The 14,986-nt window shown below is 46.2% G+C and overlaps 1 protein-coding gene across 1 annotated transcript in view; it reads right to left on the bottom strand.

Annotated features, from left to right (window-relative positions):
* TNFSF8 (TNF superfamily member 8) overlaps positions 1 to 14,986 on the bottom strand; it is a 116,900-nt gene that overhangs the window by 80,729 nt on the left and 21,185 nt on the right. Inside the window, exons 2-3 of the mRNA XM_063144971.1 lie at positions 13,530 to 13,583; positions 1,966 to 2,005 (exon numbers count right to left, since the gene is read on the bottom strand). Of these exons, the coding sequence (XP_063001041.1) occupies positions 1,966 to 2,005; positions 13,530 to 13,583 (94 nt within the window). The remainder of the gene's footprint in view (positions 1 to 1,965; positions 2,006 to 13,529; positions 13,584 to 14,986) is intronic.

The following is a 14,986-nucleotide window of genomic DNA, read 5'->3' as shown; positions in this document are numbered from 1 at the left end:
CAAATAGGTGGAGTACCTTGGATCACTTTTTTAGAGAGCTGGCTGGTTCTAACGAAAACACAGAATGGATTCACAGCCTCACCAAAAGTAGAGTCACCTGTTTCCACGGCAGCTAACTATAGTAAAACTAAAGTAAGGGTTTTTGGCAAGAGGCCAAGTAGGCCTAAGTGAACAAACGAGTGGCCAATATACTGAGCAGCCGAAGACCTCCAGATACTAGGGATTCTTGCTGCATGAGTTTATGACATGGAAACAGCATATAGTTGCACACAGATTAGCAGCAGCCAAAACAGGTCAGGTGATTTATTATTATTATTATTGCAGTTCTTTGGAAATAATACAGAACAAATTCCTGAAATTCCTGCACTGTGGCAGGCCCAGTAGAGTTTTCAGTGTTTTATGTCTTCTAGCCTAGAAGACATAAAACACTTTTTTTTGTACTGACTGTTATGTATTTCCTGACTGTTAGAGCAGTACGACAATGGAGGTTGTGGGCTCTTCCACACTAGAGGCCTTCAAGAGGCAGCTGGACAACCATCTGTCAAGTATGCTTTAGGGTAGGGTGACCATATGAAAAGGAGGACGGGGCTCCTGTATCTTTAACAGTTGCATAGAAAAGGGAATTTCAGCAGGTGTCATTTGTATATATGGAGAACCTGGTGAAATTCCTTCTTCATCACAGCAGTTAAAGCTGCAGGAGCTATACTAGAGTGACCAGATTTAAAAGAGGGCAGGGCACCTGCAACTTTAACTGTTGTGATGAAGAGGAAATTTCACCAGGTTCTCCATATATACAAATGACACCTGCTGAAATTCTCTTTTCAATACAACTGTTAAAGATACAGGAGCCCTGTCCTCCTTTTGATAGGGTCACCCTACTTTAGGGTGGATTTCTGCATTGAGCAGGGGGTTGGACCTGATGGACTTATAGGCCTCTTCCAACCCTACCATTCTATGATTCTATGATGACGATTGTAACAAATACGAAAATTAGTAGGCTTCTTCTTGATGTCCACCATGACCTTAGATCTGCCACACTAGAGGCCTTCAAGAGGCAGCTGGACAACCATCTGTCAAGTATGCTTTAGGGTGGATTCCTGCATTGAGCTGGGGGTTGAACTTGATGGCCTTATAGGCCTCTTCCAACACTACCATTCTATGATTCTACGATTCTATGATTCTGCTATCCTATACAATGGGCAGTACAACAGATAATGAGAATTTTCCTCTATTTCCAACTGCCCACAGATGCAGTAATGTTGGTCCCATGGACCCTTAAGGACCCTTCCTTCCAAACATGCAGTAAGCATAGAATGAAAATGCAGGTTAGTAAAAGCCTTTCTTATTAAAGGAAATGTAAGGTACAAATACTGCTGCAGAGAAGGATTTACTTTTATATGCCTATGCCACAAAGAAAACCTGTTGTTCGCTAGAGTTTCCCATATCTTAGCTGCACTTTGTTGAACACCTTACCTTGATCAAATTTTGATCAATCAAAAAAATCAGTTGTCCCTAATATCTCAAAAGTGAGGTCATAAACTCTCTTTCCAGCTTTTTGGGCCTAGTTGCTCTTGAAAAATAGTTTTGATGGCTTCCAGTCTGGGCATTTGCTTCTCCTTTAGGTATCATAGGAACACAGAATCATAGAACAGTAGAGTTGGAAGGGTCCTACAAAGCCATTGAGTCCAACCCCCTGCTTAATGCATGAATCCACCTTAAAGCATCTCTGACAGATGGTTGTCCAGCTGCATCTTGAAGGCTTCCAGTGTGGGAGAGCCCACCACCTCTCTAGGTCATTGGTTCCATTGTTGTACTGCTCTAACAGTCGGGAAGTTTTTCCTGATGTCCAGCCACAATCTGGTTTCCTGCCACTTTAGCCCATTATTCCGTGTCCTGCACTCTGGGAGGATCTAGAAGAGATCCTGACCCAACTTCAGCTTTGTTTAATAGAATACCCTTACTGACCTTGAAGATGTGCAGCCGCTTTCTCATCTGCAACTGGCTTCTCCTGAAATGTCATGGGCTCTCCTGAAACTTTCCAGGACATTAAAAAACAAAAATTAGATACAACATCATCTTTCACTCAACCTTTGCCACTTAAAGCAGTCTCTAGTGAAAATGTGCAGCCGCTTTTTCATCTGCAATTGGCTTCTCCTGAAATGTCATGGCTCCTCTTGAAACTTTCCAGGACATTAAAAAATGAATTTATTTATTTATTTATTTATTTATTTATTTATTTAATTACATTTATATACCGCCCCACAGCCGAAGCTCTCTGGGCGGTTTACAACATTTAAAAATAGTAAACATTAAAAGTATACAATTTAAAAACACACACACACACACACACACACACACATAAAAACAGTATAAAAACAACAGTATCCATTTAAAAACAACAATTGTGGGGTCCATTAAAAACAAACTTAACGTTGTTAAATGCTGTCAAAATGCCTGGGAGAAGAGAAAAGTCTTGACCTGGCGCCGAAAAGATAACAATGTTGGCGCCAGGCGAGCCTCATCGGGGAGATCATTCCACAGTCGGGGGGCCACCACTGAAAAGGCCCTCTCCCTTGTTGCCATCCTCCGAGCTTCCCTTGGAGTAGGCACTCGGAGGAGGACCTTAGATGTTGAGCGCAGTGTACGGGTAGGTTCATGTCGGGAGAGGCGTTCCATCAGGTATTGTGGTCCCAAGCCATGTAGGGCTTTATAGGTTAAGACCAGCACCTTGAATTGGGCTCGGAAACATATAGGCAGCCAATGCAAGCGGGCCAGAATCGGTGTTACATGCTCAAACCTCCCTGTTCCAGCTATCAATCTGGCCGCCACATTTTGCACAAGCTGCAGCTTCCGGACCGTCTTCAAAGGCAGCCCCATGTAGAGGGCATTGCAGTAATCTAATTTGGAAGTTACCAGAGTATGGACAACTGAAGCTAGGTTATCCCTGTCCAGATAGGGGCGTAGCTGGGCCACCAACCGGAGTTGGCAGAAAGAAATTAGACACAACATCATCTTTCACTCAACCTTTGCCACTTAAAACGGTCTCTAGTTTTGATTCAATGGCTGTCCCAAAGTCAGGTTGGTTAGACATATGTTTACTATAGTATACTTATAATAATATGCAATATATTATCACCTTTAGCCCATCCTTCCCCCACAGTGCTTATTTTAGGAGTGCGAGTTGAACTTGGGTCTAATCCATATAAGTCTTTCCATGTAAATTCTCCTTACTACTGCATATGTTGAAGACCTGAAGATGAAGATGGCTGAAAGATTCTGGATATAGTCAGACAACAAGGAGCAGATTGTTACATCAGTTAACTCTTTACATGATCTTGCGAGAGCACTGATAGATCTGGGGGATGCCTTTGTTTAGAAATTAGTATCAGGGCAAATCATCCCAACGTCAAGTATAACCTGATGGGATTTGAGCTGGTGGTGACCAACCAAGAAAGAGGTCTGGAGGTTGCGGTGGACATATGGATGAAAATGTCAACATTTGGCTGATGTAAAAAGGAAAAGAAAAGGCAAACTCCATGCAAGGCATAATGAGAAAAGGAATTGAGAATAAAACTGCCAATAGCATACTGCCTTTATACATATCTATGGTGGGATCGCACTTAGAATACTGTGTACAATTTTGGCCAACATACTTTAATATGTATTAGGACTGTGCTCTGCTCTGATTTGGATCGCGAATCCAGAAGGAAGCGACCAGATCTGCCTCTGCCAAAGGCAGATCCGGATCGGGTCGAGTGAGCTGCGGATCGAGGCGAAGCGGTTCGCCTCCATCTGGAGTTCCGAATGCAGGTAAGTGAGGGGGAGGGGGGCTCACCTAGTGCCACCACCACAGTCTGTGTGGCAATGGCGACGGAGCCAGGTAAGGGGGCAGGAGGAAGGGGTGCTTACCTGTGTCCATCACGGTCCAGCACAGGCTTCAACTGAAGCCTGTGCCGGACCGCGCCGGAGGCAGGTAATGGGGGAGGGAGGCTTATGGCGGTGGAGACAGGTAAGGGGGCAGAGGGGAAGGGGGGTTATTGGGCCCTCATTTTGTCCCCCATTCCCCACTTACCTGCCTCCACAATCTGCCAAGGAGGCAAGTAAGTAGGGAAGGCCCCTCCAAAATCTCGATCCGCCCCTCCGGCTCTCACTCTGTGGAACAGAGCGGGGGAGGGTTGGATCAACACGAAGCAGTTCGGGCCCGATCCGAAAGTTCCAGATCGGGCCACGAAGTGGTTCGGGGGGGTCCGTGCACAGCCCTATTGTAGGGCTAGAAAAAAAATGCAGAAAAGGGCAACTAAAATGATCAAGAGGCTTTAGCATCTCTCCTATGAGGGAAAGTTACAAGAATTGGAATTGTTTAACTTGGAAAAAAGGCGGAGTCATGATAGAGGTGTACAAAATTATTTATGGTGTGGAGAATGTGTCTAGGGATAGATCTTTCTCCCTCTCTCAAAAACTTAGAACCTGGGCTCATCCCTGATTGCTGGGAGATTCAGTACAGATCATAGAATCATAGACTCATAGAATAGCAGAGTTGGAAGGGGCCTACAAGGCCATCGTGTCCAACCCCCTGCTCAATGCAGGAATTCACCTTAAAGCATCCCTGACAGATGGCTGTCCAGCTGCCTCTTGAAGACCTCTAGTGTGGGAGAACCCACAACCTCCCTAGGCAACTGATTCCATTGTCGTACTGCTCTAACAGCCAGGAAGTTTTTCCTGATGTCCAGCTGGAATCTGGCTTCCTATCACTTGAGCCCGTTATTCCGTGTCCTGCACTCTGGGAGGATCGAGAAGAGATCCTGGCCCTCCTCTGTGTGACAACCTTTCATGTATTTGAAGAGTGCTCTCATGTCTCCCCTCAATCTTCTCTTCTCCAGGCTAAACATGCCCAGTTCTTTCAGTCTCTCTTCATAGGGCTTTGTTTCCAGACCCCTGACTATCCTCTATTTGAAGAGTTGTCCAGTCCCAGTCAAGTTTAAAGATAAAGAACCTTAAGCAGAGAGAGCCTTGAAGTTCTCCCTCCACAGCCTGAGCAGATAGCCACCAATTTGGATGGCTTTAAAAGGGGGCGGGTTGGATAAATTCCTGGAGGAGAAGGCTTTCAATGGCTATTCAAGGTGCTGGTTTTGACCTATAAAGCCTTACACGGCTTGGGACCACAATACCTGACGGAACGCCTCTCCCGACGTGAATATACCCGGTCACTACGTTCAACATCTAAGGTCCTCCTCCGGGTGCCTACTCCGAGAGAGGCTCGGAGTGTGGCAACGAGGGATAGGGCCTTTTCGGTGGTGGCCCCCAGACTGTGGAATGATCTCCCTGATGAGGCTCGCCTGGCACCAATGCTGCTATCTTTCCGGCGCCAGGTTAAGACTTTCCTCTTTGCCCAGGCATATGGCGGCACATCTTAATCACCCACATGTTTAGTTTTTAATCGGTTTTTAATGCTTTATGTGTGTATGTTCTGTGTTTTAGAGTTTTAAATTTTGTATACTTGTTTTTACCTCAATTTTAGAATTTCTGTAAACCGCCCAGAGAGCCCTGGCTATGGGAGCGGTATATAAGTTTAATAAATAAATAAATAAATAAATAAATATTAGCCCTGATGGTTGTGTGCTACCTCCAGTATCTGAAGCTGTAAGCCTATGCGCACCAGTTGCTGGGGAACATGGGTGGGAGGGTGCTGTTGCACCATGTCCTACTTCTTCATCCCTGGCCGATGGCTGGTTGGCCATGGTGTGAACAGAGTGCTGGACTAGATGGGCCCGTGGTCTGATCCAGCAGGGCACTTCTTATGTTCTTAAGAACATGGAGAGATCCCTACTGGATAAGACCAAAGGCCAGTTCTGGAACTGATTTTAGTAATGATCCCAATTGAAGTGGAATTCAGGAGGGAAAGAACCGAAGGGCAGAATAAAACAGAGCAATGATAAAATAACGGCCCTGGGGATCTGCTCTTCCAGTTATGCTGCATCGAAGAAGGAATCTGTTTTGCATATGTTAGAGCTTTCCCTTCAGTGAAATTGGGTGATGTGGGTTTGTTGGTAGGTCAGCGAACTTCCTAAAAATAACGTTTTGGACACCATCTGAGACCGGAAATGATGGCTCAAATCTTTGCAGTTCGATGCCAGGTCACAGATTTCACCTCTACACTTCACTGATGGTCCGCATTTACCCTGGCGGTTATTAGAGCAAGATGTAACCCAGGGGAGTTGGATGACATTCATGATGTTGAATGCCAGCGATGTGGGAGCTTTACAAACGGTCTGCCTGCTGCCTGCAGATGTACATTTCCCAAATGCAAGAGAACAGAGCCCTCTACTGATTGCAGATAGAAATGTTGCTTCCAAACCATTCCGGGATGACCAAAATATTGATGCTACTTGCTGTGTGTGCATGTGTGTACGTGCAGAGGGAGAGGATTCAAGGTGATTTTAAGTTACTGCTCCACTTTTTGCCCATGCATGGGATCCTAAAACTGCTAAAACAGGATTGTAGCTAAGGTTGCAATCCTTACCCATGAGTAAACCCAATTGAAGTCAGTAGGACTTACTTTTGATTGGGGATTGTACTGGTTGAGATCCAGTTAAAGGCTGTTAGTACACGATATAAAAGAAACAGATGCCCATGTTTACGGCATAAAAAGGAGGAGTGCTCTAGTCCTTTAGGAACCCATTTTTATTGAACACAACCTGGAGTCCCCAGAAAACCCCACTGATGTTGGAGATATGATAGAAGTGTACAAAATCATGCATGGTGTGGAGAATGTGGACAGGGAGACATTTTTTCTCCCTCTCTCAAAATACTAGGTTGGTGGGAGATTCAGGACATTCCATGAAGCTGATTGGTGGGAGATTCAGGACAGATCAAAGGAAGAACTTCTTCACACAGCACATACTTAAACTATGGGACTCACTACCACAAGATATGGTAAAGGCCACCAATTTGGATGGCTTTAAAAGGGGGTGGAGAAATTCATGGAGGAGAAGGCTATCGATGGCTACGAGTCCTGATGGCTATGAGCTACCTCCAGTATTGGAGGCAGCAAGACTATGTACCCCAGTTGCTGGGGAACATGGGTGGGAGGGTGCTGTTGCACTTGTGTCCTGCTTGTGGGTTCCTTGTGGCCAGCTGGTTGGCCACTGTGTGAACAGAGTGCTGGACTAGAATGACCTTCGGTTGATCCAGCAGGGCTCTACCGTTCTTATGATGACAGCATGAACAATACTGGTCAAGTTGACTCATAGCTTAGTGTTAGGGCACCTGTTTTGCATGGTGAAGGTTGCAGACTCAGCCACTAGCACTTCCAATGAAAAGGATGAGTAGAGTATTGCTGGGAGAAATTATTGCCAGAGCCAAGTGGACTCGATGGACCTATGCTCCGAATAACAGAAGGTAGTGTTAGCAGAGGTGCCTCCATTTTTAAAAGGAAACTGTGAAGCAGCCACTATACAGCAGGCAAAATGTCATGCATGTGAGAATGTTTTCTTGGATGTCTCCTTGCATCTGTCTTATCTAATATAAACAAGAGTTTCAGCTCCAGTACTCCTGTGTCAAAGTTAGCTTAATGTAAGGCAAAGGGATTGTTTATAGAACAAAGAGAATTGTTTAGCAAAATTAGCTTTGCCCCAGTGTTATGTTCTGATTGGTTTATGCTGCTACTGGGCCCTGCCCCTTGCAGGCTCAAATGCTGTGCTGAATTCCCAATGTCTTTGTCTGATTGCTCCCTTTGAAGAGACCAGGCCTTGATTACTAATCAATAAAGCGCTTTTTGAACCCTCTGTCGCTGGAAGTGTGGAGTCGTACTTAGGGGCTGTTTGGATTTCGTCCTTGGGTGAAATAACATTGATCTCACAGTAGTGGTTTCATTCCATCAGGCTGCAACAAGGATCAGAAGGAAACCAGGGCCAGATTGCAGCAATGCTGGAAGGCCAGCTCCGTCAGGTTCCTCCCTCCATCAAAGTTTGTCAAACTACCCGCACAACCCACCAAATATTTAGGAGGAGATGCAGCCTAAGGAGGGAGGATTCCCTCAAACAGCCCAATGAGTACTGAGCAGGCTCGAAAGCCACAGAATGATGACAAACAACAGGATGGGTGGATGGAATGGAGTATCCTAGAAGGGGGCATCAGCGGCTGGCCAGCCTATAAACGGGTACATAAGGCGTATGTAGGAATGAGTGAGAAATGCATTCACTTTGCACTTCCCAAATCTCGTCCTGAAGCGGACACATTTAGACCTCAAAAGCCATACATTTCCAAAGCTTGTGTTGCTTAGAGAAAGAGAGAGAGAGAGAGAGAGAGAGAGAGAGAGAGAGAGAGCGATGAATGGAAAATCATGGCATTGGCCTCATCTCTAGAATGATTCATTTCCTGGGTATCTCTGTCTTTTCCACTACCGCCTTACTTGCACTGTGCCAATACATGCCATTCCAGTAACCTCTTCAATTACCCAACACTGCATTAATCTCCATTAAACACTGACAGGTTGTTCCCATTTTGACCCCTGATGATGGATAGTTAAGCAACAAATGTGCATATGTGTACCTTACCGTGTGTGTGTGTGTGTAAAATTGCCTTTAAGTATCTGTAGGTTATTGAATAGTGTGTTGCATTCTGCGAAGATTTATTAGGTGGTCGTAATGGCACTGCATCTACTCCGCCAAGCAGATTCTTGTAGCCTGGTTAATTCAAATGGATTCACCTGTGCCTTGTTAAATGTCAGCTTCTAAGCATCCTTGCCTTGCCAGTGAATGCTTTGCACTCTTAATGGGGATGTGGACCGAAGGTGCACTCATCAACCCTCAATACATTCTAACAGCCTTTTTTTAATTATTATTTGGCTTGTTTGTTCTGTGCACATTGCATTTAATTAGCCAATAGCTAGGCAATAGCTTTGGTGGACTGCCACGTTCCCAGGTTTGGGGGTTTCAAATAAATGTATGTCAAACTAGGCTTCTGGAAATATTCCACGCTCTCTGTGGGCAGAGACATTGGAGGGTCCATTTCACAGAGTTTTTAGCTTTTGACTGTGAGGGGATCTACACAGCGTCGTGAAGGTGCTTGCGTGCGCCTGAAGTGCGCCCCGAAACTCATTGTGTACATCCCGCCCTGCTGACTGGTTTGAGACAATGTGAGGGAGCGCAGAGGGAGGAAGGCACCCAGGCTTCTGGGGTGTCTATATAAAGCCCAGCAGCAGCAGTCTCCCCTTGCCTGCCCGCCCACATGCACGCACACACACACACACACACACACACACACACACTCACTCACACACACACACTCACACGCGCAGGTGCCACGTGCCCGCCGGCACAGCCAGGAACGCCTCACAGCCCGGCGCTCTGGGGGCCAGACTTGCCTCGCCTTGCCTTCCACACACAAACGCCTCTCCTGCCCGCCCGCCCGGCCACTCACCTAGGCGGGCAGGCCGGCAGGCCGGCCCTGCCAGCGGACAGGCGAGCACCGCGGGGGACCGGCGAGGCTGAGGCGAGGAGGACAGCGCTACTCAGCCGCCCACCAGGGCAGGATCTACACAATGAGTTTCGGGGCGCTCTGCAGGCGCACGTGAGCGCCTTCACGACGCTGTGTAGATCCTGCCTGATCTGCAATTACACTTTGCCTATAGCTGCTGACCATTAGATACATGATTTGTGAAATGTGTAACCATTCAGCTTTTCCTGCGGGATTTCCTGCAATAAAGAAGTCTCACTGGTTTGGATGTCCTGTGTCAGCTTGCCAGTGTGTGTGTGTGTCTGTGCTGGAAGAATTGGGAGTCACAACACTCCCCACCTTTCTCCATTTGCTCAGTTGGTGGCCTTTGTTGGATCCTGGAATGGATCTTGCTAATGTTTTCCATTGCTTTGTTAATTGCTGAGGACCTGGAAGAACAGAGGACTCAGCAGAAACTTAAAGGTCAACTCTACACCTGGACATTGAGTGTAATAATTGAATAATTGTCTAAGTGATTGTCTTCAATTAAGGGTTGCAAGGAGTTGCATCATTGTACAGGTTGTCTATAAAAGTAAATGTGTTTTACATGTTTTCTATCTTCTGCGTCTGCTGCTTGTTCCCCATTACCACTTGATGTGCGCTGTTTTGACTGACCATTTGTAAGTATTTGTATCTGTACTGCCATAACTAAATTATATGTATTTGCCAGTAAAAAGGTTTGTTTTAACCTACAAGAATCTTTGCCTTAATTCCTGTCTTTGCTGTCTCTTGGCTGAGAACCGCTGCATCCTCTGCTAGTCTCTGGAGGCCCAGACAGAGACTTAATACAAAAAGGTTATGTGCCAGAATCCCAGTCTGTGCCATAAATAATCAGCTTTATGCCATAACTCAACAGCCTTTGCCATTCCACCAAAAAACAAATTCAATTCCAACAAGCCAAAATACTACATCCAGGGTCCCCACATAAAGCTGATCAGGGGAGATTCAGGGCAGAGAAAAGGACTTCCTGACAGTTAGAGCAGTATGACAATGGAACCAATGACCTAGGGAGGTTGTGGGCTCTCCCACACTAGAGGCCTTCAAGAGGCAGCTGGACAACCCTCTGTCGGGGATGTTTGAAGGTGGATTCCTGCATTGAGCAGGGGGTTGGACTCGATGGCCTTGTAGCCCCCTTCCAACTTTACTATTCTATGATTCTATGATGAGCTTCTTCACCCAATGCAGATTTAAAACAATGGAATTTGCTAATACTAGAGGTAGTGATGGCCATCAATTTGGATGGCTTTAAAAGGGGGTTAGGCAAATTCGTGGAAGAAAAGGTTATCAATGTCTACTAATCCTGATGGCTCTATGCTACCTCTAGTGTTAGAGGAAGTACGTCTGTGTATTTGCTGGGGAAGACAAATGAGATGGTTCTTTCACATTGTGAGTTCCCCACAGGCATCTGGTTGTGAACAGAATACTGGACTAGATGGACCCTTAGTCAGATTTGCTATGGTTCTTCTGATAAGAACATAAGAAGAGCCCTGATACTGGATTAGACCAAGGGTCCATCTAGTCCAGCACTCTGTCCACACAGTGGCCAACCAGCCATCGGCCAGGGATGAACAAGCAGGACTTCTTCTTCTCCTCCTTCTTCTTCTCCTCCTTCTCCTCCTTCTTCAGAACATCAGAAGTGCCCTGCTGGATTAGACCAAGGGTCCATCTAGTCCAGCACTCTGTCCACACTGGGGCCAACCAGCCATCGGCCAGGGATGAACAAGCAGGAAATGGTGCAACAGCACCCTCCCTCCTATCTCTGACATTGGCAGACTGTCAAACAGGCTGCAAATTAAAATAAAACCACTGAAAAGGCCTGCCAAATTCAATACATAACCATGTCTTTTGATCTCTTTTGAAATGCTTCGCTTCACACTACATCTTTACAGGTCTCTTGGGCAGAGCATTACACTCACTGCAGAGTAAGGGATCAATCTCACTGAGTGTCGAACCCACAGAGCAAGGCAGCTTTCCCAAGAAGTGTGCAGCGATGTTAACAAAGCCACGATGAAAAGAAAGTAACGGCATGATGGTGGAATAAAAATGTGGTTAATGACATTCATTATCCATTGCCAGTATTAGTTCAAATAAAGGGCAATCAATATAGGGCTATTAGAACTGCATTTGACCCAATCAGACACTGCTTTTGGAAGGGAGAACCAATTAGGGCACTGGAGTGGTAGAAACAGTACTGCTTCCCACTCTTGTAGTTTTGTCCCGCCTCCAAAGGCAGGGTCCTATTTTATCCAGGGTTTCTTGTGTCATAGAATCATAGAATAGTAGAGTTGGAAGGGGCCTATAAGGCCATCGAGTCCAACCCCCTGCTCAATGCAGGAATCCACCTTAAAGCATCCCTGACAGATGGGTGTCCAGCTGCCTTTTGAAGGCCTCTAGTGTGGGAGAGCCCACAACCTCCCTAGGTAACTGGATCCATTGTCATACTGCTCTAACAGTCAGAAGGTTTTTCCTGATGTCCAGGCGGAATCTGGCTTCCTGTCATTTGAGCCCAAGCTGTAGGTGGACCTTCAAAAAAAGGGAACCAAGAGCAGAAGGCAAGAATGATGCCAACAGGACAGCACACTTTGGATTCTCTGGCTCCAGTACTTGAAACTCTGTTTAGCACTGATTGCTCAATAGAATAATAAAATCATAGAATCATAGAATAGCAGAGTTGGAAGGGGCCTACAAGGCCATCGAGTCCAACCCCCTGCTCAATGCAGGAATCCACCTTAAAGCACCCCTGACAGATGGCTGTTCCAGCTGCCTCTTGAAGGCCTCTAGTGTGGGAGAGCCCACCACTTCCCTAGGTAATTGGATAGAATCGGAACCCAGCAGCAGGGATTGTGTGAGGGTTAAACAACCCTCAGAGAACTCTCCAATTGACCATGGGCTACCTTTGTACCTAGTTTGGAAACTTCAACTAGTTCAAAATATGGCAGCCAGGTTGGTCACCTAGGTGTGACGAAATTACACCAACATTAAAATCACTGCCAATTAGTTTCCGGGTGAAGTACAAAGTGTTGGTTATTACCTTTAAAGCCTTATGTGGTTTGGGTCCAGGTTACCAGCAGGATCGCCTTCCCCCCTAGAATCCGCCCCACACACGCAGGTCCTCTGGGAAGAATTTACTCCAGTCCGTCAAAACTAGGCTGACAACTGTTACCCAGAGGACCTTCTCTTCTGCTGCTTCTAGACTGTGGAATAGCCTGCCGGGAGAGATACGTCAACTTAATACTCTCTCTGAGTTTAAGACAGCCATAAAGACTAATCTCTTCTGGCAGGCCTACCCAGATGGATTTGAAACCGAAGTGTTTTAAGACGTTGTGATTGTTATTTAAATATTGTAGCAGTTTTATATGAGCCTCGTGTGGCGCAGAGCGGTAAAGCAGCAGTTTCTGCAGCCGAAACTCTCCCCACGGCCTGAGTTCGATCCCAGCGGAAGCTGGTTTCAGGCAGCCCGCTCAGGTCGACTCAGCCTTCCATCCTCCCGAGGTCGGTAAAATGAGTACCCAGCTAGCTGGGGGAAAGGTAATAACGGCCGGGGAAGGCAACGGCAAACCACCCCGCTAGAAGGCCTGCCAAGAAAATGTCAGCGAAAGCTGGCGTCCTTCCAAGAGTCAGTAATGACTCAGCGCTTGCACGAGAGATCAGTTTTATAGGCTCTTTTAACCAGTTTTATTTATTGCATTGTGGTATTTAATGTTGTTCCCCTGCCACCTCGGTTTGGATAACATGAAGCTGCAGACAGGTTCCTGCGGTTGCTAAAGCTTGTCGGAACTTGATTTAGCCATAGTGGGCTGCAATGATTATACAAACCAGGTCCCTGGGCCAGGCCATTGGTCCAACTAGCTCCCTATTATACAGTGATGGGCAGAAGCTCTCCAGGGTTCCAAACGAAGATCTTCAGTCCTACCTGGAGATCCTGGGGATGGAAACTGAGACCTTCTGCTTGAAAAGCAGCTGTTGTGTCACTGGGCTGCAGAGGCATGGAGAGTGAGGCTGGGCTGTATTTTAGAACTCTTACCTCTTTTAACCGTCTCTGTAACCTGGAGCTCTGTCCTTTGTCCATCACACTGGGCAGTCGATCCCTTCGAGAGGGTAAAAAGCAAAGACGTCACATCGGTAATGCTCTATGCACTTGTTCATTACATTCATTATTCCTGGGGGGATTCCACACGTCGTACTGAGGGCGCTTCCATGCGGCCCCAGTGCGGCCCCAAAGCAATCGTGTAGCTTGCCTGGACAAGAGACGAGGAAGAGGCGTCCTTGCCGCCGCCGCCACCCACCTACTTCCTCACTGGCCGGGTCGGAGAGCTCTTCCGCTGAGCTCTCCGACCCCGCCGTCGAGGAGGTAGTTGGGCGGTGGCAAGGACGCCTCTTCCTCATCTCTTCTCCAGGCAAGCTACACGATCGCTTTGGGGCCGCACTGGGGGCGCATGGAAGCACCCTCAGTACGACGTGTAGAATCCCCCCTGGTTATGTTACTTTGAGCTTCCACCTCTTGAGTAAGACCTTATAATAATAATAATAATAATAATAATAATAATAATAATAATAATAAAATCTTGGTGCTCAAACTGGGCTGGACAGTCTATAGCTGGCACTAGTAGAGACGGACAATCTATCAGTTTCATTTTCTATCCCATTCTTCTTTTATTTAAAGGTATGAGTTCATTCTCTCCCACTCTGACATCAGTTTGAGAGCTTTGAGGCCATTTCTACACCTGCCTTTTCCCCCAGGATCATCCCTGTGCGTCCAAATGACACACAGGGGATCCCAAGAGCAGGCAGGGACAACCCCTCCATTTTCCTGGGAAAAGCCTTAGATGTAGAAAGGGCCTGAGAAAGTACATGGGCCTTTTTGCAAGCACTTTCTCCTCATTTATGCTTTTTTTGGGGGGGGGGGCTCTACTCTTTTCCCTAGTGGATGCATCTTTGTGTGCAGTTTTCCCTAATATACACAATTGTATATGCATTGTATATGTAGTTCGCCCTAATATACTGCATTGCAAAATCTGCAAAACACTGGAGGATAATTGTGTTCCAGTGTGCATTGAGCAGGGAGTTGGACTCAATGGCCTTATAGGCCCCTTCCAACTCAACTATTTTATGATTCTAGTTCATGTATTATTTTGGACAGGGATGCCCAGATTTTGTGAAATCCGTACCATGCATGTTTCATGCATTGTGCAATATTGCCCATTCCAGCATCCCTTCACAGGTGGACTCTAAAAGGTTTTTCTCCATTATGCAGAAAAATTCACAAATAATTCCATAACAAAGTTTGCAACAATTTACATAATGTATACTAGTACGTAGCATTTAGTGTATTATCCCCATTCCATTCAAAAACAGAGAAGATTATTTAGCAAACATTCTGCCAAGTGGCCTTCATTTTTTTAGCGCAGGGGGTGAGAAAATTTTTCTCCTGAAAAAATGTGGATTTTGGGGGAGAAATTTCAGCTTAGCTCTATCCTAACTAGAAACCAAA

The sequence above is a fragment of the Elgaria multicarinata genome, chromosome 19 (genome assembly GCF_023053635.1).
Source record: "Elgaria multicarinata webbii isolate HBS135686 ecotype San Diego chromosome 19, rElgMul1.1.pri, whole genome shotgun sequence".
Taxonomy (NCBI): Eukaryota; Metazoa; Chordata; class Lepidosauria; order Squamata; family Anguidae; genus Elgaria; species Elgaria multicarinata.
This window is presented reverse-complemented; position numbering and strand designations above follow the sequence as displayed.